This window comes from Oncorhynchus nerka, linkage group LG20, assembly GCF_034236695.1.
Source record: "Oncorhynchus nerka isolate Pitt River linkage group LG20, Oner_Uvic_2.0, whole genome shotgun sequence".
NCBI lineage: Eukaryota > Metazoa > Chordata > Actinopteri > Salmoniformes > Salmonidae > Oncorhynchus > Oncorhynchus nerka.
The window spans coordinates 23017023-23040981 of record NC_088415.1 but is presented as its reverse complement, the minus strand read 5'-3'; the positions used below and the strand labels follow the sequence as shown (position 1 = coordinate 23040981).

The window sequence follows — 23959 nt, the reverse complement described above, 5'->3', positions numbered from 1 at the left end:
GATTTGGTGCAATGCAGGGCCAGATGGTCTGATACAGGTGTTAAACCACCCCTCTGAAGACATGAGAGCAATTCACCTCTCACTGAGCACCTCAGAGGCAGCAATTTAGAAAATAACTGACATTGTGCTTAGAATAGCTAGCACCAGAGATACTGTATGTAATGACGAGATGGTCTTGTCTCCATCCTAACAATGGGAGTCGGCAACAGCAGGAAGGCAGGCGATCTACTTATCGGTCTGCTTATCACTGTATTTTGATGTGGACCCTCTCACTTCACCTCTACCTCTCTGCTGGCACTGAACAATCAGGGGTTTTGAATCTAGTGGCCGTTAAGAGGTAGTAGCTATTAGTAGCAGAACGAGGGTGTTAGATACTGTATGATACAGAGGGAAAGGGCAGCACCAGAGAGGGGCATGTTAAATGTTTATTTCCCTGGCCTCCATCCTTGTCCTCCTATGCTGTTGTAAGAGACTGAAGATGCTGATAACACAACATAACTAAACCAAACATAACATAGTTCAGCTCTGCTCTGGGGGACTCATGAAATTGTCCCTTAGCCTCCCCCTCAGTCTTAACCTTGTATGGTGATTGCTATTAGCCTGTGACGGGGCTGCTGCCAACATACTAACTCAACTCCAGCCACTTTAATAATGGAAATTGATGGAAACAATGCTACTTAATATAATGTTTACATACCCTACATTACTCATCTCATATGTATATGTACAGTGGGGCAAAAAAGTATTTAGTCAGCCACCAATTGTGCAAGTTCTCCCACTTAAAAAGATGAGAGAGGCCTGTAATTTTCATCATAGGTACACTTCAACTATGACAGACAAAATGAGGAAAAAATCAGAAAATCACACTGTAGGATTTTTATTAATTAATTTGCAAATTATGATGGAAAATAAGTATTTGGTCACCTACAAACAAGCAAGATTTATGGCTCTCACATACCTGTAACTTCTTATTTGAAAGGCTCCTCTGTCCTCCACTCGTTACCTGTATTAATGGCACCTGTTTGAACTTGTTATCAGTATAAAAGACACCTGTCCACAATCTCAAACAGTTACACTCCAAACTCAACTATGGCCAAGACAAATACCTGTCAAAGGACACCAGAAACAAAATTGTAGACCTGCACCAGGCTGGGAAGACTGAATCTGCTATAGGTAAGCAGCTTGGTTTGAAGAAATCAACTGTGGGAGCAATAATTAGGAAATGGAAGACATACAAGACCACTGATAATCTCCCTCAATCTGGGGCTCCATGCAAGATCTCATCCTGTGGGGTCAAAATGATCACAAGAACGCTGAGCAAAAATCCCAGAACCACACGGGGGAACCTAGTGAATGACCTGCAGAGAGCTGGGACCAAAGTAACAAAGCCTACCATCAGTAACACACTACGCCGCCAGGGACTCAAATCCTGCAGTGCCAGACGTGTCCCCCTGCTTAAGCGAGTACATGTCCAGGCCCGTCTGAAGTTTGCTAGAGAGCATTTGGATGATCCAGAAGAAGATTGGGAGAATGTCATATGGTCAGATGAAACCAAAATATAACTTTTTGGTAAATACTCAACTCGTCGTGTTTGGAGGACAAAGAATGCTGAGTTGCATCCAAAGAACACCATACCTACTGTGAAGCATGGGGGTGGAAACATCATGCTTTGGGGCTGTTTTTCTGCAAAGGGACCAGGACGACTGATCCGTGTAAAGGAAAGAATGATTGGGGCCATGTATCGTGAGATTTTGAGTGAAAACCTCCTTCCATCAGCAAGGGCATTGAAGATGAAACGTGGCTGGGTCTTTCAGCATGACAATGATCCCAAACACACCGCCCGGGCAACGAAGGAGTGGCTTCGTAAGAAGCATTTCAAGGCCCTGGAGTGGCCTAGCCAGTCTCCAGATCTCAACCCCATAGAAATTCTTTGGAGGGAGTTGAAAATCCATGTTGCCCAGCAACAGCCCCAAAACATCACTGCTCTAGAGGAGATCTGCATGGAGGAATGGGCCAAAATACCAGCAACGGTGTGTGAAAACCTTGTGAAGACTTACAGAAAACGTTTGACCTTGCCAACAAAGGGTATATAACAAAGTATTGAGATAAACTTTTGTTATTGACCAAATACTTATTTTCCACCATAATTTGCAAATAAATTCATTAAAAATCCTACAATGTGATTTTCTGGATTTTTTTTCTGAATTTGTCTGTCATAGTTGAAGTGTACCTATGATGAAAATTACAGGCCTCTGATCTTTTTAAGTGGGAGAACTTGCACAATTGGTGGCTGACTAAATACTTTTTTTGCCCCACTGTATATACTGTACTGTATGTCATCTACTGCATCTTGCCATCTTTATGTAATACATGTATCATTAGCCACTTTAAACTATGCCATTTTATGTTTACATACCCTACATTACTCATCTCATATGTATATACTGTACTCGATACCATCTACTGAATCTTTACTATGCCGTTCTGTACCATCACTCATTCATATATCTTTATGTACATATTCTTTATCCCTTTACACTTGTGTGTATAAGGGAGTAGTTGTGGAATTGTTAGGTTAGATTACTCGTTGGTTATTACTGCATTGTCGGAACTAGAAGCACAAGCATTTCGCTACACTCGCATTAACATCTGCTAACCATGTGTATGTGACAAATACAATTTGATTTGATTTAGATAGAATTATTGTAAAGTTTTTGTTATTCCCTATATAGTGCACTATAGGCAATAGGGAGCCATTTCGGATGCGGCCTCAGTATGTCCGGGGCTGTGTTCAGCCTGGGTATTGGTGGTGGTGTTCAGCCTGGGTATTGGTGGTGGTGTTCAGCCTGGGTATTGGTGGTGGTGTTCAGCCTGGGTATTGGTGGTGGTGTTCAGGGCTGTGTTCAGCCTGGGTATTGGTGGTGGTGTTCAGGGCTGTGTTCAGCCTGGGTATTGGTGGTGGTGTTCAGCCTGGGTATTGGTGGTGGTGTTCAGCCTGGGTATTGGTGGTGGTGTTCAGCCTGGGTATTGGTGGTGGTGTTCAGGGCTGTGTTCAGCCTGGGTATTGGTGGTGGTGGTGTTCAGGGCTGTGTTCAGCCTGGGTATTGGTGGTGGTGTTCAGGGCTGTGTTCAGCCTGGGTATTGGTGGTGGTGGTGTTGTTCAGGGCTGTGTTCAGCCTGGGTATTGGTGGTGGTGGTGTTCAGGGCTGTGTTCAGCCTGGGTATTGGTGGTGGTGGTGTTCAGGGCTGTGTTCAGCCTGGGTATTGGTGGTGGTGGTGTTCAGGGCTGTGTTCAGCCTGGGTATTGGTGGTGGTGTTCAGGGCTGTGTACAGCCTGGGTATTGGTGGTGGTGGTGTTGTTCAGGGCTGTGTTCAGCCTGGGTATTGGTGGTGGTGGTGTTCAGGGCTGTGTTCAGCCTGGGTATTGGTGGTGGTGGTGTTCAGGGCTGTGTTCAGCCTGGGTATTGGTGGTGGTGGTGTTCAGGGCTGTGTTCAGCCTGGGTATTGGTGGTGGTGTTCAGGGCTGTGTACAGCCTGGGTATTGGTGGTGGTGTTCAGGGCTGTGTTCAGCCTGGGTATTGGTGGTGGTGGTGTTCAGGGCTGTGTTCAGCCTGGGTATTGGTGGTGGTGTTCAGCCTGGGTATTGGTGGTGGTGTTCAGGGCTGTGTTCAGCCTGGGTATTGGTGGTGGTGGTGTTCAGGGCTCTGTACAGCCTGGGTATTGGTGGTGGTGGTGTTCAGGGCTGTGTACACTGGGTATTGGTGGTGGTGGTGTTCAGGGCTGTGTTCAGCCTGGGTATTGGTGGTGGTGTTCAGGGCTGTGTACAGCCTGGGTATTGGTGGTGGTGTTCAGGGCTGTGTACACTGGGTATTGGTGGTGGTGGTGTTCAGGGCTGTGTTCAGCCTGGGTATTGGTGGTGGTGGTGTTCAGGGCTGTGTACAGCCTGGGTATTGGTGGTGGTGGTGTTCAGGACTGTGTTCAGCCTGGGTATTGGTGGTGGTGTTCAGGGCTGTGTTCAGCCTGGGTATTGGTGGTGGTGTTCAGGGCTGTGTTCAGCCTGGGTATTGGTGGTGGTGGTGTTCAGGGCTGTGTACAGCCTGGGTATTGGTGGTGGTGGTGTTCAGGGCTGTGTACAGCCTGGGTATTGGTGGTGGTGTTCAGGGCTGTGTACACTGGGTATTGGTGGTGGTGGTGTTCAGGGCTGTGTACAGCCTGGGTATTGGTGGTGGTGGTGTTCAGGGCTGTGTACAGCCTGGGTATTGGTGGTGGTGGTGTTCAGGGCTGTGTACACTGGGTATTGGTGGTGGTGGTGTTCAGGGCTGTGTACACTGGGTATTGGTGGTGGTGGTGTTCAGGGCTGTGTACAGCCTGGGTATTGGTGGGGGTGTTCAGGGCTGTGTACACTGGGTATTGGTGGTGGTGGTGTTCAGGGCTGTGTTCAGCCTGGGTATTGGTGGTGGTGTTCATGGCTGTGTTCAGCCTGGGTATTGGTGGTGGTGTTCAGGGCTGTGTACACTGGGTATTGGTGGTGGTGTTCAGGGCTGTGTACAGCCTGGAAATTGGTGGTGGTGTTCAGTCACTATACTGTCTGGAGCCTGCTAATTTGACCCTATAGAATGATGGTGGAGCAGGAGGAGAAGGGGTGGAGGCCTCTTTGAGAAACTTTAAGAGGCAGATGGCCATGACTGACCCACGTTTCCCACACTCCCCCCGTTTCTTCCCTCCATCCCCTCATCCGTCCTCCATCTTCACAGAAACACATCCTAGAGGGAGAGAGGGATGGAGGGGTCTTTCATTTTAGCTTCTCTACAGGGTCTTAATTTTACTCTGTCGAGTTAAAAGGTAGATTTTTGGATTTCTGAGACTTTCAGTGGATTTCCTCAGTTTGGTGTGTGTGGCCACAGAGTGAGGGAGTTAGAGTGAGGGAATTAGAGTGAGGGAGTTAGAGTGAGGGAGTTAGAGTGAGGGAGTTAGAGTGAACAGAGTGAGGGAGTTAGAGTGAGGGAGTTAGAGTGAGGGAGGAGTGGAGGGAGTTAGAGTGAACAGAGTGAGGGGGTTAGAGTGAACAGAGTGAGGGGGTTAGAGTGAACAGAGTGAGGGGGTTAGAGTGAACAGAGTGGGGGGGTTAGAGTGAACAGAGTGGGGGGGTTAGAGTGAACAGAGTGGGGGGGTTAGAGTGAACAGAGTGAGGGTGTTAGAGTGAACAGAGTGAGGGTGTTAGAGTGAACAGAGTGAGGGTGTTAGAGTGAACAGAGTGAGGGGGTTAGAGTGAACAGAGTTAGGGAGTGAGACTGAATAAATGTGCAAGTCTTTGTCAGACCCTTTTATATAATGCAAGCTCCCAATGTGTTTGTGCGTGTGTGCGTGTACGCTTTACTCCAGCTGTGGTATCAGTTTACAGTAAGACCCTGGCTCTTACATTCCTAAGACATGTCTGGACATGCCTGATCTCAGCAGCCCTCAGCGCTACACACACAAGGCAAGACTAATGATCAGACCAGCACCTGCAGTTAAATCATACAAGCACACACTCTCATTCTATACTTAACAAAAAATAAAAACGAGACATGTAAAGTGTAGAAAAAAGGAGGAAGGGAAGCGGTGCTAAGATACTGTAAACAATCGTAGGTTTTAGTAGACAGAAGGTACTAAGGTACACAATAGTAGGTTTTAGTAGACAGAAGGTACTAAGGTACACAATAGTAGGTTTTAGTAGACAGAATGTACTAAGGTACACAATAGTAGGTTTTAGTAGACAGAAGGTACCAAGGTACACAATAGTAGGTTTTAGTAAACAGAAGGTACTAAGGTACACAATAGTAGGTTTTAGTAGACAGAAGGTACTAAGGTACACAATAGTAGGTTTTAGTACACAGAAGGTACTAAGGTACACAATAGTAGGTTTTAGTAGACAGAAGGTACCAAGGTACACAATAGTAGGTTTTAGTAAACAGAATGTACCAAGGTACACAATAGTAGGTTTTAGTAGACAGAAGGTACTAAGGTACACAATAGTAGGTTTTAGTAGACAGAAGGTACACAATACACAATAGGTTTTAGTAGACAGAAGGTACTAAGGAAGGTACTAAGGTACACAATAGTAGGTTTTAGTAGACAGAAGGTACTAAGGTACACAATAGTAGGTTTTAGTAGACAGAAGGTACCAAGGTACACAATAGTAGGTTTTAGTAAACAGAATGTACCAAGGAACACAATAGTAGGTTTTAGTAGACAGAAGGTACTAAGGTACACAATAGTAGGTTTTAGTAGACAGAAGGTACTAAGGTACACAATAGTAGGTTTTAGTAGACAGAAGGTACTAAGGTACACAATAGTAGGTTTTAGTAGACAGAAGGTACTAAGGTACACAATAGTAGGTTTTAGTACACAGAAGGTACTAAGGTACACAATAGTAGGTTTTAGTAGACAGAAGGTACTAAGGTACACAATAGTAGGTTTTAGTAGACAGAAGGTACTAAGGTACACAATAGTAGGTTTTAGTAGACAGAAGGTACTAAGGTACACAATAGTAGGTTTTTAGTAGACAGAAGGTACTAAGGTACACAATAGTAGGTTTTAGTAGACAGAAGGTACTAAGGTACACAATAGTAGGTTTTAGTAGACAGAAGGTACTAAGGTACACAATAGTAGGTTTTAGTACACAGAAGGTACTAAGGTACACAATAGTAGGTTTTAGTAGACAGAAGGTACCAAGGTACACAATAGTAGGTTTTAGTAAACAGAATGTACAAAGGTACACAATAGTAGGTTTTAGTAGACAGAAGGTACTAAGGTACACAATAGTAGGTTTTAGTAGACAGAAGGTACACAATAGTAGGTTTTAGTAGACAGAAGGTACTAAGGTACACAATAGTAGGTTTTAGTAGACAGAAGGTACTAAGGTACACAATAGTAGGTTTTAGTAGACAGAAGGTACCAAGGTACACAATAGTAGGTTTTAGTAAACAGAATGTACCAAGGAACACAATAGTAGGTTTTAGTAGACAGAAGGTACTAAGGTGCACAATAGTAGGTTTTAGTAGACAGAAGGTACTAAGGTACACAATAGTAGGGTTTAGTACACAGAAGGTACCAAGGTACACAATAGTAGGTTTTAGTAGACAGAAGGTACTAAGGTACACAATAGTAGGTTTTAGTAGACAGAAGGTACTAAGGTACACAATAGTAGGTTTTAGTAGACAGAATGTACCAAGGTACACAATAGTAGGTTTTAGTAGACAGAAGGTACCAAGGTACACAATAGTAGGTTTTAGTAGACAGAAGGTACACAATAGTAGGTTTTAGTAGACAGAAGGTACTAAGGTACACAATAGTAGGTTTTAGTAGACAGAAGGTACTAAGGTACACAATAGTAGGTTTTAGTAGACAGAAGGTACTAAGGTACACAATAGTAGGTTTTAGTAGACAGAAGGTACTAAGGTACACAATAGTAGGTTTTAGTAGACAGAAGGTACTAAGGTACACAATAGTAGGTTTTAGTAGACAGAAGGTACCAAGGTAGACACAATAGTAGGTTTTTAGACAGAAGGTAAACAGAATGTACCAAGGTACACAATAGTAGGTTTTAGTAGACAGAAGGTACTAAGGTACACAATAGTAGGTTTTAGTAGACAGAAGGTACACAATAGTAGGTTTTAGTAGACAGAAGGTAATAAGGTACACAATAGTAGGTTTTAGTAGACAGAAGGTACTAAGGTACACAGTAGTAGGTTTTAGTAGACAGAAGGTACTAAGGTACACAATAGTAGGTTTTAGTAGACATAAGGTACTAAGGTACACAATAGTAGGTTTTGGAAGACAGAAGGTACTAAGGTACACAGTAGTAGGTTTTAGTAGACAGAAGGTACTAAGGTACACAGTAGTAGGTTTTGGTAGACAGAAGGTACTAAGGTACACAATAGTAGGTTTTAGTAGACAGAAGGTACTAAGGTACACAGTAGTAGGTTTTAGTAGACAGAAGGTACTAAGGTACACAGTAGTAGGTTTTAGTAGACAGAAGGTACTAAGGTACACAGTAGTAGGTTTTAGTAGGTTTTAGTAGACATAAGGTACTAAGGTACACAATAGTAGGTTTTGGAAGACAGAAGGTACTAAGGTACACAGTAGTAGGTTTTAGTAGACAGAAGGTACTAAGGTACACAGTAGTATGTTTTGGTAGACAGAAGGTACTAAGGTACACAGTAGTAGGTTTTAGTAGACAGAAGGTACTAAGGTACACAGTAGTAGGTTTTGGTAGACAGAAGGTACTAAGGTACACAGTAGTAGGTTTTAGTAGACAGAAGGTACTATGCTACACAGTAGTAGGTTTTAGTAGACAGAAGGTACTAAGGTACACAGTAGTAGGTTTTAGTAGACAGAAGGTACTAAGGTACACAATAGTAGGTTTTAGTAGACAGAAGGTACTAAGGTACACAGTAGTAGGTTTTAGTAGACAGAAGATACTAAGGTACACAGTAGTAGGTTTTGGTAGACAGACGGTACACAATAGTAGGTTTTAGTAGACAGAAGATACTAAGGTACACAGTAGTAGGTTTTAGTAGACAGAAGGTACTAAGGTACACAGTAGTAGGTTTTAGTAGACAGAAGGTACTAAGTAGGTTTTAGTAGACAGAAGGTACACAATAGTAGGTTTTAGTAGACAGAAGGTACTAAGGTACACAGTAGTAGGTTTTAGTAGACAGAAGGTACTAAGGTACACAGTAGTAGGTTTTAGTAGACAGAAGATACTAAGGTACACAGTAGTAGGTTTTAGTAGACAGAAGGTACTAAGGTACACAATAGTAGGTTTTAGTAGACAGAAGGTACACAATAGTAGGTTTTAGTAGACAGAAGGTACTAAGGTACACAGTAGTAGGTTTTGGTAGACAGACGGTACACAATAGTAGGTTTTAGTAGACATAAGGTACTAAGGTACACAATAGTAGGTTTTGGAAGACAGAAGGTACTAAGGTACACAGTAGTAGGTTTTAGTAGACAGAAGGTACTAAGGTACACAGTAGTAGGTTTTGGTAGACAGAAGGTACTAAGGTACACAGTAGTAGGTTTTAGTAGACAGAAGGTACTAAGGTACACAGTAGTAGGTTTTAGTAGACAGAAGATACTAAGGTACACAGTAGTAGGTTTTAGTAGACAGAAGGTACTAAGGTACACAGTAGTAGGTTTTAGTAGACAGAAGGTACTAAGGTACACAATAGTAGGTTTTAGTAGACAGAAGGTACTAAGGTACACAGTAGTAGGTTTTGGTAGACAGACGGTACACAATAGTAGGTTTTAGTAGACATAAGGTACTAAGGTACACAATAGTAGGTTTTGGAAGACAGAAGGTACTAAGGTACACAGTAGTAGGTTTTAGTAGACAGAAGGTACTAAGGTACACAGTAGTAGGTTTTGGTAGACAGAAGGTACTAAGGTGCACAGTAGTAGGTTTTAGTAGACAGAAGGTACTAAGGTAAACAGTAGTAGGTTTTAGTAGACAGAAGGTACTAAGGTACACAGTAGTAGGTTTTTAGTAGACAGAAGGTACTAAGGTACACAGTAGTAGGTTTTAGTAGACAGAAGGTACTAAGGTACACAGTAGTAGGTTTTAGTAGACAGAAGGTACTAAGGTACACAGTAGTAGGTTTTAGTAGACAGAAGGTACTAAGGTACACAGTAGTAGGTTTTAGTAGACAGAAGGTACTAAGGTACACAGTAGTAGGTTTTAGTAGACAGAAGGTACTAAGGTACACAGTAGTAGGTTTTAGTAGACAGAAGGTACTAAGGTACACAGTAGTAGGTTTTAGTAGACAGAAGGTACTAAGGTACACAGTAGTAGGTTTTAGTAGACAGAAGGTGCTCTTTGGTAAAAGGGACAAATTGATCATCCAAAAAAAGGAGGACCAAGGCACTGTTCATATAATGAAATAAAATGCCTTTATTTGTATGGCATGTTCTGCTGTATGGCCTTCATAAGGGGGTACTCCCTGACGAAGGCCATGCAGCTGAAACACATCAGCATTTTTTATCTTTGTTTCCACTGAACATGCCATACAAATAAAGGCATTTTAATTAGCTACATGTAAAGTGTTGGTCCCATGTTTCATGACCTGAAATGAAAGATCCCCAACATTTTCCTTGCATACAAAAAAGCACATTTCTCTGAAATGTTGGGCACAAATTTGTTTACATCCCTGTTAGTGAGCCTTTCTCCTTTGCCAAGATAATCTATGCACCTGACAGGTGTGTCATATCAAGAAGCTGATTAAACAGCGTGATCATTACACAGGTACACCTTATCTTGGGGGCAATAAAAGGCCACTCTGAAATGTGCAGTTTTACAATGCCACAGATGCTGACTGCAGGAATGTCCACCAGAGCTGTTGCCAGAGGATTTAATGTTAATTTCTCTACTCCAATGTTGAGAATTTGGGAGTACGACCAACCGGACTCACATCCGCAGACCATGTGTAACTATGCCAGCCCAGGTCCTCCATATCCAGCTTCTTCACCTGCAGGATCGTCTGAGACCAGCCACCCGGACAGCTGATGAAACTCAGGAGTATTTCTGTCTGTAATAAAGCCCTTTTGTGGGGAAAAACTAATTCTGATTGCCTGGGCCTGGCTCCCCATTTGTGGGACCTGGCTCCCAAGTGGGTGGGCCTATGCCCACCCATGACTGCGCCCTTGCCCCCCAAAAATCCATAGATTAGGGCCTAATTTATTTATTTCAATTGACTGATTTACTTATATGATCTGTAAGTCAGTAAAATATTTTAAATTGTTGCACGTTGCGTTTATATTTTTCGTTCGGTATATCTTTGTTTTCCTCTGATTTCCATTTTGTTCTTCATTTCATTGTTGGTTGTGTTATTCATCCTTTCTCTCCCCCCTCCTCCCTCCTGGGTCCTCTCTCTCATCTTCCTCCACCATGACCAGTGCTGTTCCCACATAGCCAGAGAACAGCTGAGAGAAGTGTGTGGTGTCTGAATACATAGTCCATGTGATAAACAGATGGGCTGTAGTGCTGTGTGCCTGCACCACATTTTTCAGTATGGGCATGTTTAGGGCATGTGCACCTGTCTGTGTAGTCCATACCCTCCCTATGAATGCCTCGTCATATTTCATTCAGCACATGTGTGTGTGTGCAGTGAGCCTGTGTGTGTGTTTCGTAACCCCTGGCTTCTATAGATCATCTGAGATGTGGAGTCTCTGTTCCTCGCTACTCTGAATGTGGAGACTGTTGCTCTACAAAGGGCCAGCCGCCCCCAGACACCCAGGGGCATTGTAGCCCGCCACCCCTCTCTATCAGGCCAAGAAGGGCCCCATTGTAACTCCTCATCCCCAGAATGGAACCCTGTATTTATTCCCGGGAAAACCCACGCCCTCTTACACCCTCCCCCCAGCATGGCTAGTCCATCTTAAAGGGCACTGCGTCTCCTGGGAGCCCCTCCACCCCCATTCACCATCTCACACTGGGTCAAATTAAACTGCACTGATCCCCATTGTCTGGGTGTGTGTCCCACTGGGAATCAGACTGCAAGCCCACAAGGGGGGGGGGGGCGTGTTTGTGTATATGGGGGAAGAGAGGAGTGCCCATAACACAACACCTCAACGGGCCAATAGTGAGAGACTCAATAACAAACGAGGTCTTATGTGAACAATAAGAATTGACAATAAGGCAATGGTAAGAACCACAACAGACCTCTGCAACATGGTTGTCGTGTTGTCGTTTTATAGATTATTATTGACACTTGGAATTGTAGAGGAAAACATTCCAATCCAGCAGATCGAACTTGCAGTGTTTTTTGTCGCACGGTTTAGATTCAGACTAACCTGGAATTCCTTTGATTGAATCCAGTGCCAGGGAGTGTTCTAATTGCAGGGTGTGGGGACCTGCGGGCAGGATTGAGGGAGTGCTTTGAGATGCCATTTCGTTGGTGCCAAAGTGAGTTAGGCTAAAGGCCAGCTGGGGTGGAAGGTAGGACGCAGATATCTCTGCAGTGGTGTAGCTAACATCATTACTGGGGAATGTTAATGTCATCGCAGATAGCCGTGACAGCAGCATTGAAATGGGACTGAGAGCGAGAGAAAAGGGAGAGAAAAAAGTGACTGCAGGTAGCGAACATAGAGGAGTTCGATAGAAGGCTAGAGAAAGGCAGGGGGAGGGAGAGAAGAGGAAATAAGAGAAAGGATGAAGGAAGGATGATACATGAAGGAGGGGATGACAGAGAGATGATGGAGAGATTTCATATGGGGATGCAGGGAAAGGAGAGAGGGGGTAACAAATAAAATGGCATAATGAGTAATAATGAGAGAGGAGGGGTTGAGCAGATTAGAGACTATATGATTATATGAACCCCTGCCTCTACATTCCGGGCAGCATGACCTAGTTTTCCACACCTGCCTGGCTCTAACACACTCACATCCACACACACCAGATCAAAACGGTATAGAAAGGATAGAATTAGCATCACAGCACAGTGAGACTAAAGAAGAGATAGAAAGAACGAGGGAGAGAAAGGCAAAATAAGAGTAGTTCATATCTTGGGCTATTTCCCACTAATGTGAGAGATTGCATGTTATATTACATTGATGCTAGAGAAAAGGTGAAGCCGGATGAATATAAAAGAAGCATCAGAGATAGCGAGAGGACAGTAAATCTAGGTCTGTGAGCTCAGAAGTACAGTTGATGTCGGAAGTTTACATACACCTTAGCCAAATACATTTAAACTCAGTTTTTCACAATTCCTGACATTTAATCCTAGTAAAAAAAAAGTTTTGGGTAGCCTTCCACAAGCTTCCCATAATAGGATGGGTGAATTTTGGCCCATTCCTCCTGCCCATGCTGGTGTAAGTGATTCAGGTTTGTAGGCCTCCTTGCTCGCACATGCTTTTTCAGTTCTGCCCACAAATTTTCTATGGGATTGCGGTGAGGGCTTTGTGATGGCCACTCCAATACCTTGACTTTGTTGTCCTTAAGCCATTTTGCCACAACTTTGGAAGTATGCTTGGGGTCATTGTCCATTTGGAAGTCCCATTTGCGACCAAGCTTTAACTTCCTGACTGATGTCTTGAGATGTTGCTTCAATATCTCCATATCATTTTATTTTCTCATGATGCCATCTATTTTGTGACGTGCACTAGTCCCTCCTGCAGCAAAGCACCCCCACAACATGATGCTGCCATCCTTGTGCTTCGCGGTTGAGATGGTGTTCTTCGGCTTGCAGGCCTCCCCCTCTTTCCTCCAAACATAATGATGGTCATTATGGCCGAACATTTCTACTTTTGTTTCATCAGACCAGAGGACATTTCTCCAAAAAGTACAATCTTTGTCCCCATGTGAGGTTGCAAACCATAGTCTGGCATTTTTATGGCGGTTTGGAGCAGTGGCTTCTTCCTTGCTGAGCGGTCTTTCAGGTTATGTCGTTATAGGACTCGTTTTACTGTGGCTATAGATACTTTTGTACCTGTTTCCTCCAGCATCTTCACAAGGTCCTTTGCTGTTGTTCTGGGATTGATTTGCACTTTTCTCATCTCTAGGAGACAGGATGCGTCTCCTTCCTGAGCGGTATGACGGCTGCGTGGTCACAGGGTGTTTATACTTGCATACTATTGTTTGTACAGATGAACGTGGTACCTTCAGGCGTTTGGAAATTGCTCCCAAGGATGAACCAGACTTGTGGAGGTCTACAATTGTTTTTCTGAGGTTTTGGCTGATTTCTTTTGATTTTCCAATGATGTCAAGCAAAGAGGCACTGAGTTTTAAGGTAGTCCTTGAAATACATCCACAGGTACACCTCCAAATGACTCAAATGATGTAAATCAGAAGCTTCTAAAGCCATGACATCATTTTTTGGAATTTTCCAGGCTGTTTAAAGGCACAGTCAACTTAGTGTATGTAAACTTCTGACCCACTGGAATTGTTATACAGTGAATTGTAAGTGAAATAATCTATCTGTAAACAATTGTTGGAAAAATTACTTGTGTCATGCACAAAGTAGATGTCCTAACTGACTTGCCAAAACTATAGTTTGTGGAGTGGTTGAAAAACGAGTTTTAATGACTCCAACCTAAGTGTATGTAAACTTCCGACTTCAACTGTATGTCTTCCAGTCTTGTACCTCTCCATCCCTTGCACCTCTCTCGTGTTCCCCCTCTCCCTTCTTCTTCTTCTCTCTCTCCCTTAGCCTGAGGGGATGCAGGAGGGACATTTCCTCCTTTGTGCGTGATCTATTATTAACTCGCTCTGTGCTCGGACTCCTCATATTGTCACGCAGACAGACAAACTGAGGCACACGGTAGAGCTGCATTCAGAATGAATGTTAATCACAACCATAGAGTTTTTAGTCCTCATCAGCATAGACCACATGAAAACCGGGGACACATTCAAATAGGCTGTATGTTAGGCTAATAAACTCTGCATATATTACCATACTGTGTTTGGATATTAGCAGCACAAAGTGAGTCATGTGTAGCTGTGCCTTGAGATGAACAGTGTACCGTTTGATGAAGGGGGGGGGGGGGGGCTGTGAATAGTAAATACATCTCTACATTCTCTATTGTCTCAGTGCAACACTTAGATGAGGTCTTGTGGGGGTGAAATGAGATCCTGTTGTTCTTACAAAATGACGACAGTTTAGGTGCTTGGGGAGATGGAGAGATAGTCTGGTGAAATGACAGTGCCGTAGACTTCAAGGTTCTGGTAGACAGGTTAAGGGCTCTGTCTGGTGGTGAAGATAGGCCCTGGGGCGGTAGGTCAAGGCGAATATAGGTCAAAACGTGTTTCTTGCATTGGTATTCAGAGGGCTCAAAGGGAAGTGAAATCTTTCAGATATGGCCACAGACAATATGAATAGTCTGAATGGACTATATGACTATATGACTGTATGGTTTACTACCCACGGTAGTGAACCCTACAGACCAAAGTCACTGCGACACTGTACCTTTGGCTGTTTACACTGCAGGTTGCTACTGCCACCTACTGGATGGCCAATGAAAATGTCTCAATTATCTTCTCTGGTGTTCAAGTTCAAAGACTGGAATATCACTTACTTTGGAGACAAATGCCTGATTCTAATGTGATCTCGCTCTATCCATCTCTCTCCCTCTCCCTCTCTCTCTCCTCCCATCCCTCTCTCTCTCTCTCCCCCATTTCCCTCTCTCCCCCTTTTCCTCCTTTCTCTCTTTCTCTCTCTATCCCTCTCTCTCACTCTCTATCTCTCCTCCCATCCCCCTCTCTCCCTATCCCTCTCTCTCCCTATTTCTCTCTCTCCCCCATCCCTCTCTCTTTATCCCTCTCCCTCCCTCTCCCTCCCTATCACTTTCTCTCCTCCCATCCCTCTATCTGTCCCTCTCTCTCTCCCTCTCCTCCCATCCCTCTATCTCTCCTCCCATCCCCCTCTCTCTCTATCTATCCCTCTCTCCCTATCACTCTCTCTCTCCTCCCATCACTCTCTATCTATCCCTCTCTCTCTCCCTCTCTGTCTCTCTATCTCTCCTCCCATCCCTCTCTCTCTCTCTCTCACTCTCTTATTCTCTCCCTATCACTCTCTCTCTCCTCCCATCCCTCTCTATATCTCTCTCTGTCTCCCATCTTGCTCTCTCTCTCTCCCTATCCCGCTCTCTCTCTCCCCCATTTCCCTCTCTCCCTCTTTCTTTCTTTCTTTCTCTCTCTCTTGCAGTGCATGCTGAGAGTTTTGGGGAGTTTGAGTGTTTGGTGTGGAGGACTCTGTCCTAACTAACTTTCTTGTTTCTTTTCTTGGTCTTTTCTTTCAATTTTATTTTCTATGGTGGAGGGTTAATGCACTATTTGTTTTAGCGATATCCACAGTTTTTTCAAAGTTAGGTTGGAAGAGGACAGAGTAAGTTTCCTGGGGTTTGGAAGGTGTGGTGTGTGCGATGTCTTCTCAGCCTAGCGCGGAGGAGACGCTGTCGATACAGCATGGATTCAAATGTGTTCCTGAGAATGGAGTTAAGGTGGAGGAGGTTCTACTTGCAGTCGGTGAACAGGTAGGAGCTGAACTTATACATTCTGCTTCTAGAATGAACAAAGCTGTGGTTGTGTTCATGAAAAGAGCAGACTTGGTTGGTAGGCTAATTGCTAGTGGAATATTTGTAAGTGGTGTGTTGGTGCCAACTTCACCTCTCTCTACCCCTTCGACAAGAGTGGTAGTTCCAAATGTGCCTCCATTTATTACGGAGGATCATTTCAGGAAAGAGTTGATTCGTTTTGGTAAGTTTGCTAGTGGTTTTCGTGTACTGACGGCAGGTTTTCAGGCAGATGAGGTTAAGCACGTTGTTTCGTTCCAGAGGCAAGTGTTTATGTTTCTGAATAGCCTGTCCAAAGTGTCATATAGAGGGAGGGTGCTGATAATCAACAACCTGGTGGCATCTTCCCTGTGGTATAAACTGGCTGTCCTCAACCCCTCCGCCGGTCTCCGCTGCTCGCAGACCTGCAACGCAAGCTGGTGGACTTCTTCTGGTCGGGCCATCACTGGCTTAAGGGAAGCAGTGTTGTACATGACCGTTCATGAAGGAGGACAGGACCTGGTGGAACTGGAGAGCAGGATGGCTGCTTTCCGGTCAAAGGGCGGTGCAGAGACTGCTGTACCATGCTGATGTTGGCTGGAGGGAGCCAGCATGTGCGCTGCTGAGGAGAGCTGGCGGATTAGGGTTGGACCGGCAGCTGTTCCTCATGAAGCTGGAGAGGCTGAGTACAGCAGGTCTCTCAGATTTTTACTCTGCAGTGCTGAGGGCCTGGCAGATGCTAAGGCCCATACGAGAAGGGGGTGTGGAGCCGTGGGTGTGGGAGGAGCCTATCTTCAACAACCCGGCCATCCCTTTGAAATCGGTCCAGTCGGCCACCCTGCAGAGGCAACTGATGTCAGGGGGTTTACAAAGGCTGGGTGACCTGAGACTGCTGGGAGAGGAGGGGTGGAAAACCCCGGAAGTCTTGGCACAACAAACAGGAATAATGTCTCTTAGGCTGCTGGAGAGATTCCTGGAGAAGGTCCAGGAGGCACTGTCTGAGCCGGTAAGTGGGATGTTTGAGCGGCCGAAGGGGGAGGGGCCACCAATGTTTCCACCACTGCAGGTGACGGCAGAGACTGGAGACTGGCAAGGGGGTCTGGAGGACTTGTTCGATTTTAACACTCCGAGCCTGGGGGAGTTTGAGGATGTGGGAGTGAAAGCCCTCTACAACCTCTGTGTTAAGGTTAGGAACATTAGAAGCCTAACAGGAGTGAAGGCACATCAGTGGCAGGGTGTATGTGGGGCGGAGAGTATGGTGGGTTTTAGGTGGAGGGGGCTCTACAAACCCCCAGTACCAAAGAGGTCAGGGGTCCTCCAGTGGAGGGTTCTTCATGGAGCCCTGGCCACTAACAGCTGGTTGGTACGGGTTGAACCGGGAGTCGGACAGGGGTGTCCTTTCTGTGTAATGAAAGAAACTGTGTTTGTCTGTATAGCTGGGGAAGATGTTTTGGATATACGGTTGTAGAAGTGGGTATTGATTTGGGTATTGTGATGTCGGTTTGTATCATGTGGTAAATTGAAAGGTGAGTATGGTACATGTATGCAGTACAGGATATATTTAGATGTTTTATTTTTAAGTTTCAGTAAAGAAAGACAAAAAGTCAAGTCTCCCTCGCTCCCTCCCTCCCTCCCTCCCTCCCTCCCTCCCTCCGTCTCTCTCATTATTTCTGTATCTCTCTCTCTCCTTCCTTCTTTGCTGTAGCTGTGATGAGTATGTGACTCAGCTGGATGAGATGCAGAGACAGCTGTCTGCGGCAGAGGATGAGAAGAAGACCCTGAACTCCCTGCTCCGTATGGCCATCCAGCAGAAGCTGGCCCTGACCCAGCGCCTGGAGGACCTGGAGTTTGACACCGAGCAGACCCGCCGCGGAGGCAAACCAAAAGCCAAAACCACTAACGGCAGAACCACTAACGGGCAGACCAACGCCGCCAACAACCCACGCATTAGTCACGGCCTCACCTGTGCCGGGATCGGCCTCCCCAACGAGCTCAACGCCATGCCCAACTGCATCCGTGGAGGCCCTGTGGTCTTCTGCAGCGAGAAGTACAAGATCTACTGTGACTGAAGCGGCTGCGTTGTCAGCACGGGACTGCTGTGTACAGAGGGGAGGAGCCCGAGGCTCTCCCCTGCATTAATGTTAAAGAGCCCCACTATGCTCGCTTAGCTCCCTGCCTGCCCAGCCTGTAGCCTCATAGGGCCTGGTGTGTGTCTAACCTACAGTACATAAGTATGCCCATGGCCACGTATGGCCACTCACATCTGCTAGTGTAAACGTTTAGGGGAATGCAGATGTGCATGTACAGTACAGTGTCCACTAGAAGTTTGGGACTGTTGTAGACATAATGTATGGCATGTGGATAGGGTCTCAACCGGCTGCCGGTAGGCTTCTGTGGATATTATGGGGTGCTGCACTTATGATGATGTTAAAGGTGGCAGCATTTGTGCTTAGTGTGTTCTGAACCCCCTGAGTGTGTTGCCTGGTAACTGTAATGCACTTAGGGGGTGGGGACTTGGGAAGAGGGTGTCACTTTAAGGGGTCATGTGACTGAAGCTGACATCCTCTCCTCGCTCGTCTGTAGGCGTTGGTGCTCCTTCGATAAAGCCTCCCATCCTCCTCTCTCCTGGCCCCCCAGGACTGAGCCAGCCCAGCAACCCGCTGACCAATCAGGTCACTCTTTAATGTTTACATAAACAAATGAAACAAAACAATATGCAAACTCCCCATGCTGTTGCTTAGGGGAGTCCAGTGTGATTTGCTGGGTTTTCTAACTGAATTTCAAAACTCTCAAAGCGGGTTGGCTGATGATTAGTGATGTCGGAGGTGGGTGGTAAAGGAGCACCTAAGACCACAGGTGTTTAATTTCAGGATTCATTCAGATAAATCGCATGGCATTGCAGCTGAGAATGCTACTGAGCTTTTAACTGTTTTTCTATGTAAAAAGGTGTGTGGCACAGCACAAGCTATGTACTACAGGGCTCTACATTTTAACCAGAGCAGTTATTTAACATCTGCTGAAAGAAATGGAGGGCTATTCCATGTGACCCAGTATATGTCATATTGGTGTTCTTTCAGAGCCATATTACTAGAGAACGAAAGCAAGACGAAACGATCTCTACACCTAAATTAAGTGCACTTCAGAATAGGTGCCTCAGGTTCTAACTTCTATTAGAAAAGGATAAAATAACTGTGAACAGATACAATATAGTTTTGATTGATGGGGATTTTTGTAACATCAGTAAAGATCCTAAAAGAGCACAAAAATCAATGGCACCCAGATCCGGATCATAATTCTGCAAACAAAACCGACAACCTTCAGCAAAGTGCCTGTCGACCCAAGCCCTTGATATCAACTATATCTATCTATCAATGTAAAGCCCCGTCTTTGTGTCTATCACCCTAATGCTCATCTCTCCCACTATCTCCTTTCCCTCTCTTTTTGGAGGCCCTTTTGAGCTCTCAAATGAACTATGTGTGGTTATGTGGCTGAAAACCCTGTCCTCCTCCTCATGACTCTAACCTGTGTCTCGTCACTTGGTTGTCATGACAACCCCTCTCTCTCTCTTTTAGATTGTCAGCAGCTAGCTCGCCCTGAAACTCCACTCTCCCTTTAAGTAGAGAGGGGGATTTGTGGGGGGAAAAACTCTGAATATCATCAGGTAACGTCCTCACGCTTATGCGTGTTCTGAACCCTGCGTGTGTCTGTGTGTATGAGTGTGTGTCTGTTTGTGTGTGTGTCTGTGTGAGTGAGAGTGATCTCAGCTCCGGCACTGTGTGTGTATGTTGTTTTCTGAAAATATTATAAATGGAGGGTCTTTCATTTCTGAGATGCTGTTTGTATGCAAGAGGACAAACCAATATACTGTCTTCATTATCCCCAAAAAAGCTTTAAACCTTGCAAGCTTGTGCCAGGCAGATAAAAAAAAATGAATGTGGGGCTTGTGTTAGATAAATCCATGTTTTACATAACCACACATTGTTAGCTTTATGATGCTAAAAGCAGGGTTGATGCCAGGAAATCCTAGAAGATTCATCAAATTATGCTTTTTCTACCAGTAACATATAAAAAACTATATATTCTTAATGATATGATCGTAATCAGGTTAGAATCTTCTAGGATCGTCCTAGGCCCCCTCTCTCTGGAATAGAGAGGGAGAGCTGTCGTTCCTCAGAACGAGGGACATCCCCAACCCTGCTTGAGTTGAGTATGTGCTGTGCTGCCCTACGAGGCCTTTAGACACAACACAGTATGGAGACTGTGTTCACATCATTCAAACACCTCCACTGAGTGAAAATCACTCTTCGGTTATTGTTCCACTTAAGTGACAGCGATAGATTCACTCTTTGTTTATATCAGTTTGCGCTGAGTGTAGAGACTAGGAGAGAACAGAGGACTAATAATAGTGTTTAAACGATGCTGATCATGAATTTGATACTGTGTTTGGAGACATGGGTTCCAGGGTTATTTGAGGTGTTCTAAACCCTTGGTGATAAAAAAAATGATACATGTTTTTGTTTAACTACTTTGTCTCTAACTGTGGAATCTTACCAGTGGACATCGATTCAAATTAGTTGACCCTCTATCCCCCTTTCCTTGTTTCGGCTCTAAGGATTCACTGAGCAATAGATAGATTTAATAATCCAGGATGTGATTGTGGCTAGAGAGACCCCCCCCCCCGGTTCTCTTGGTCTAGTTTGAGATCAATGTCCGTTTATCTGGTGTCATCAATAGAATGCCACCAGAATAAACTCCTCCTACCTCTGTCTGCAGGCTCTGCCCTCATCAATGTTGAGTTCTCTCACACGATCTTAATTAGATTTTTGATTGGTTGAGAGCCTGCATGCAACAAATAAAAAACATGCCCGTTCTCATTAACCTGCATGCCATTTGGGAAAAGCCCTCCTATGACTGACCTGGTTCTGGGCTATGGTTTATACTCTGGGGGGGGTCTGTGTTTTGGAGGTGTCAAAGGTCATAGTACTTGTGAGGTCATCGGCTTCTCGCACTTGCTGGTCTTCCTCAGGCAATAGTGCTTTTATATCAGCTCCTCTAGAACATATTGACATGATGTTGATATGACAGAGTCTGCTTCAAAACAACTAACCCAGTTTGCACCTACCTGTAGTTAGTAGGAACTATAACTAACTGGGGCTTCGGGCGTTCATCTTTTTACTCTTTCTTATTTCGTGTTTTTGATTGGACTCGCATCATTACTGACCAAGTCTAAATTGACCAATAATGCACATTTTTCTGATTTCTATGTTTCTTCATTTTGTATTAATTTAATTCTGCCTGGATGAGGATCCTCAAACTCAGGATCCTCTAACACTGCCGACGTCACATTCAGTGTTCCTGAAAACAGCTAGCCCTAAAAGCCAAAATTGTAAAACCTGACCAAACAAAATCTCTTATATGAATATGAAATATTCCTCCAAGTTGCCCTTTAACTTACTATATAGCATGATCTATATGTCCTCTATGGCCTCTATAACCTATATGACCTCTAACCTCTATGTCCTATGTGTGGGAATGAAAAGGTATTTCACATTTCCCAGTGCTGCTGCCGGAAGACGATGCTCACAAGTACAGTGAACTCTGCCCTCCTAGTAAAATGATGATCAGAGTTTGTGATTATTTGAGTTATCCCTCCCATGAGAAGCCAGGGGAGTCGGGGTCTTTCCTCAATGTAAATCAACAAACCGTTTTGTCTGGTTTGATCTTTTTATTTTTTTATATATCTTTTTTTCTTTAACCTGTGCACTTTTATTATAGTATTATAACTTTATATTATTAACCTAGGAAAGGTTTAGTGCTATGGTTTGTGAGTTATTTAGTCAAGTATACACATATAGGAATATATTTCCTCCTATATGTTGTCTCTTTGTATCATCCATAGAGACCATTTACTCTCCTAAAGCCACACCGCAAACCACAGTCCTACTGTTAAGATTCTGAGAATTTGTCCAACTGAATAAGCATCCTTTTATTGTTATGTCTCATATTATTATTATGCTGTTGGTTTGATTTTATGTTTGTTCTGCTGCCATGTTCTAAACAAAATCCAGGGTGAGCAAATTCTGGGGTTTTCATGTATTTATTATTCCTAGGAATAGTTCAAAGATAACGCAGAGAAACTTGACGACACTCTGATTCCAAAAATGGTAAGAAGTTCTTGGGGGAAGAAACGGAGTGACAAAATTATTTAGGTTTTTCCAGCTTCTTACCAGGGTGTCACACTGATAAGGGATCACTGGCGCACAGAATTCTCTGCAAGTGCAACGATTAAATTCCAAATTGGAATTGTTTCATTCTCTCTTTGTTTATCGTGCCAAATCTTGGTACATCATTTAGGTTTGAAAAGAATGAAGAATCAGAAAGAAAGACAAGCCGTACATCAGTGGGAAAGGTATAGTTTGGGGCCGTGGCTTTCTGTCCTAGAGCTGCCCAGGATTTGTTTTGGGTCTGTTTTGTTCTTCGTTCTGACCAGTCGTGCCTTTCATTGTTTCAAGGGAGAATCGTAGACTAGTGTTTTTTGTTTGTTTTTAGGTGAGGAGGTTTGGGTTTAAACCGACTTTGTGAGCAGCAATAAATGCAAAGATGAGCCCTTTTTGCAGGGGTGAGATGATAGTTTTCAAATTAGCTCAATTCAATTGATATTGTGTTGAATTCTGCGGGTCAGTGATCCTAACAGAAAATTCAGGGGTATTGAGATTTTTTTTTTTTTTTATCAAACTGGGAACCAAAATAAATCCCTTTGGCCTCCTATTGAACAAAATGTTACAAACACCACTACTGTGTTCTGGGTAGATCAGTGTTCTATTGAAACATCTAGGTGATCTCGAACTTTGTTTGGTTAAGGTAATGTGCTATCAATAGTATTGTTGGCAAATGTGCAGGGAGCGCATTTTGTCGTTTGTTTTGTCCATTTTGAGTTTTTAAATCGTATTTTTTATTCTTGAATCTTTTTTTACATCTTATTAAAGCGTTGTGATTTCAGGAAACAGAAAACAGATTTTGCATCAACAAGCTTGAATTGTGCCATTATTGCCAATGCTCGTTTGTTGAGGCGTAAAAAGTTAACAATACGGTTGGGAAGCAAAAACAAAATAAGAAAATAAAGTGCAATTTTAATGCTGTTTTACAAGGAAAATAAACGTTTTCTGTTTGCTGGAAGCAATAGCACTGTGATAATACACTAGCTGTGTAAACTTTATATTGTCATATTGTGTTTCAGTATTGATCCATATTGAGTTTGATACCTTTATATGAAATAACGACTTCATCTGTATGTTGGTATGTATTTGAATTGTTATGCAGTACGGTATTCTTCTCAATAATGTGCATTATGATTAGTGGCATATCCATTACAATTTAATGTCATATGCATGTTCATCAGTCATGGGAACCTTTACACAGAATCGAAAACAAACCTATAACTTTGAAGATGTTGAAAAAGTGAAAAAATGAAATGATGAAATAACTGAGTTTAGTCTAATGTAATACTGCTGAACTAATCCTATGAAGTTTTGTTTTCCTATAGAGAAGTGGTATGTCTGTGTAAAGGTAGTCATACTGGATAAAGACAATAAATGTGACTAAAAAGACACTGTGTCCTGTGTGTATTTTCATTACTGTGTTAAGTCAGCAATGTTGTGCTGCTATTTTTATTTTTATTTTGATACGGTAGATCATTCCATTCTTGTCGATCGGCTAAGAATTATTGATGTCTCTGAGGGGTCTTTTTGGCCTGGTTTGCTAACTACCTCTCTCAATGAGTGCAGTGTATAAAGTCAGAACATCTGCTGTCTCAGCCACTGCCTGTCACCAAGTTTGTACCCCAAGGCTCGATCCTAGGCCCCACGCTCTTCTCAATTTACATCAACAATATAGCTCAGGCAATAGGAAGCTCTCTCATCCATTTATATACAGA

General features: G+C 43.8%; 1 protein-coding gene across 2 annotated transcripts in view; it reads left to right on the top strand.

Moving 5' to 3' along the window:
- The window catches only part of LOC115102087 (protein bicaudal D homolog 2-like), an 89572-nt gene extending 65939 nt beyond the window's left edge, over positions 1-23633 (top strand). The window contains exon 10 of one of the 2 annotated variants that reach the window (XM_029621654.2): positions 17732-23633. In XM_029621654.2, the coding sequence (XP_029477514.2) occupies positions 17732-18095 (364 nt within the window). In that variant the 3' untranslated portion in view covers positions 18096-23633. Of the gene's footprint in view, positions 1-15680; positions 15766-17731 lie in introns of those variants that run through there. The other variant, XM_029621655.2, reaches the window with a different exon arrangement.
- Positions 23634-23959: the final 326 nt, after the last annotated feature.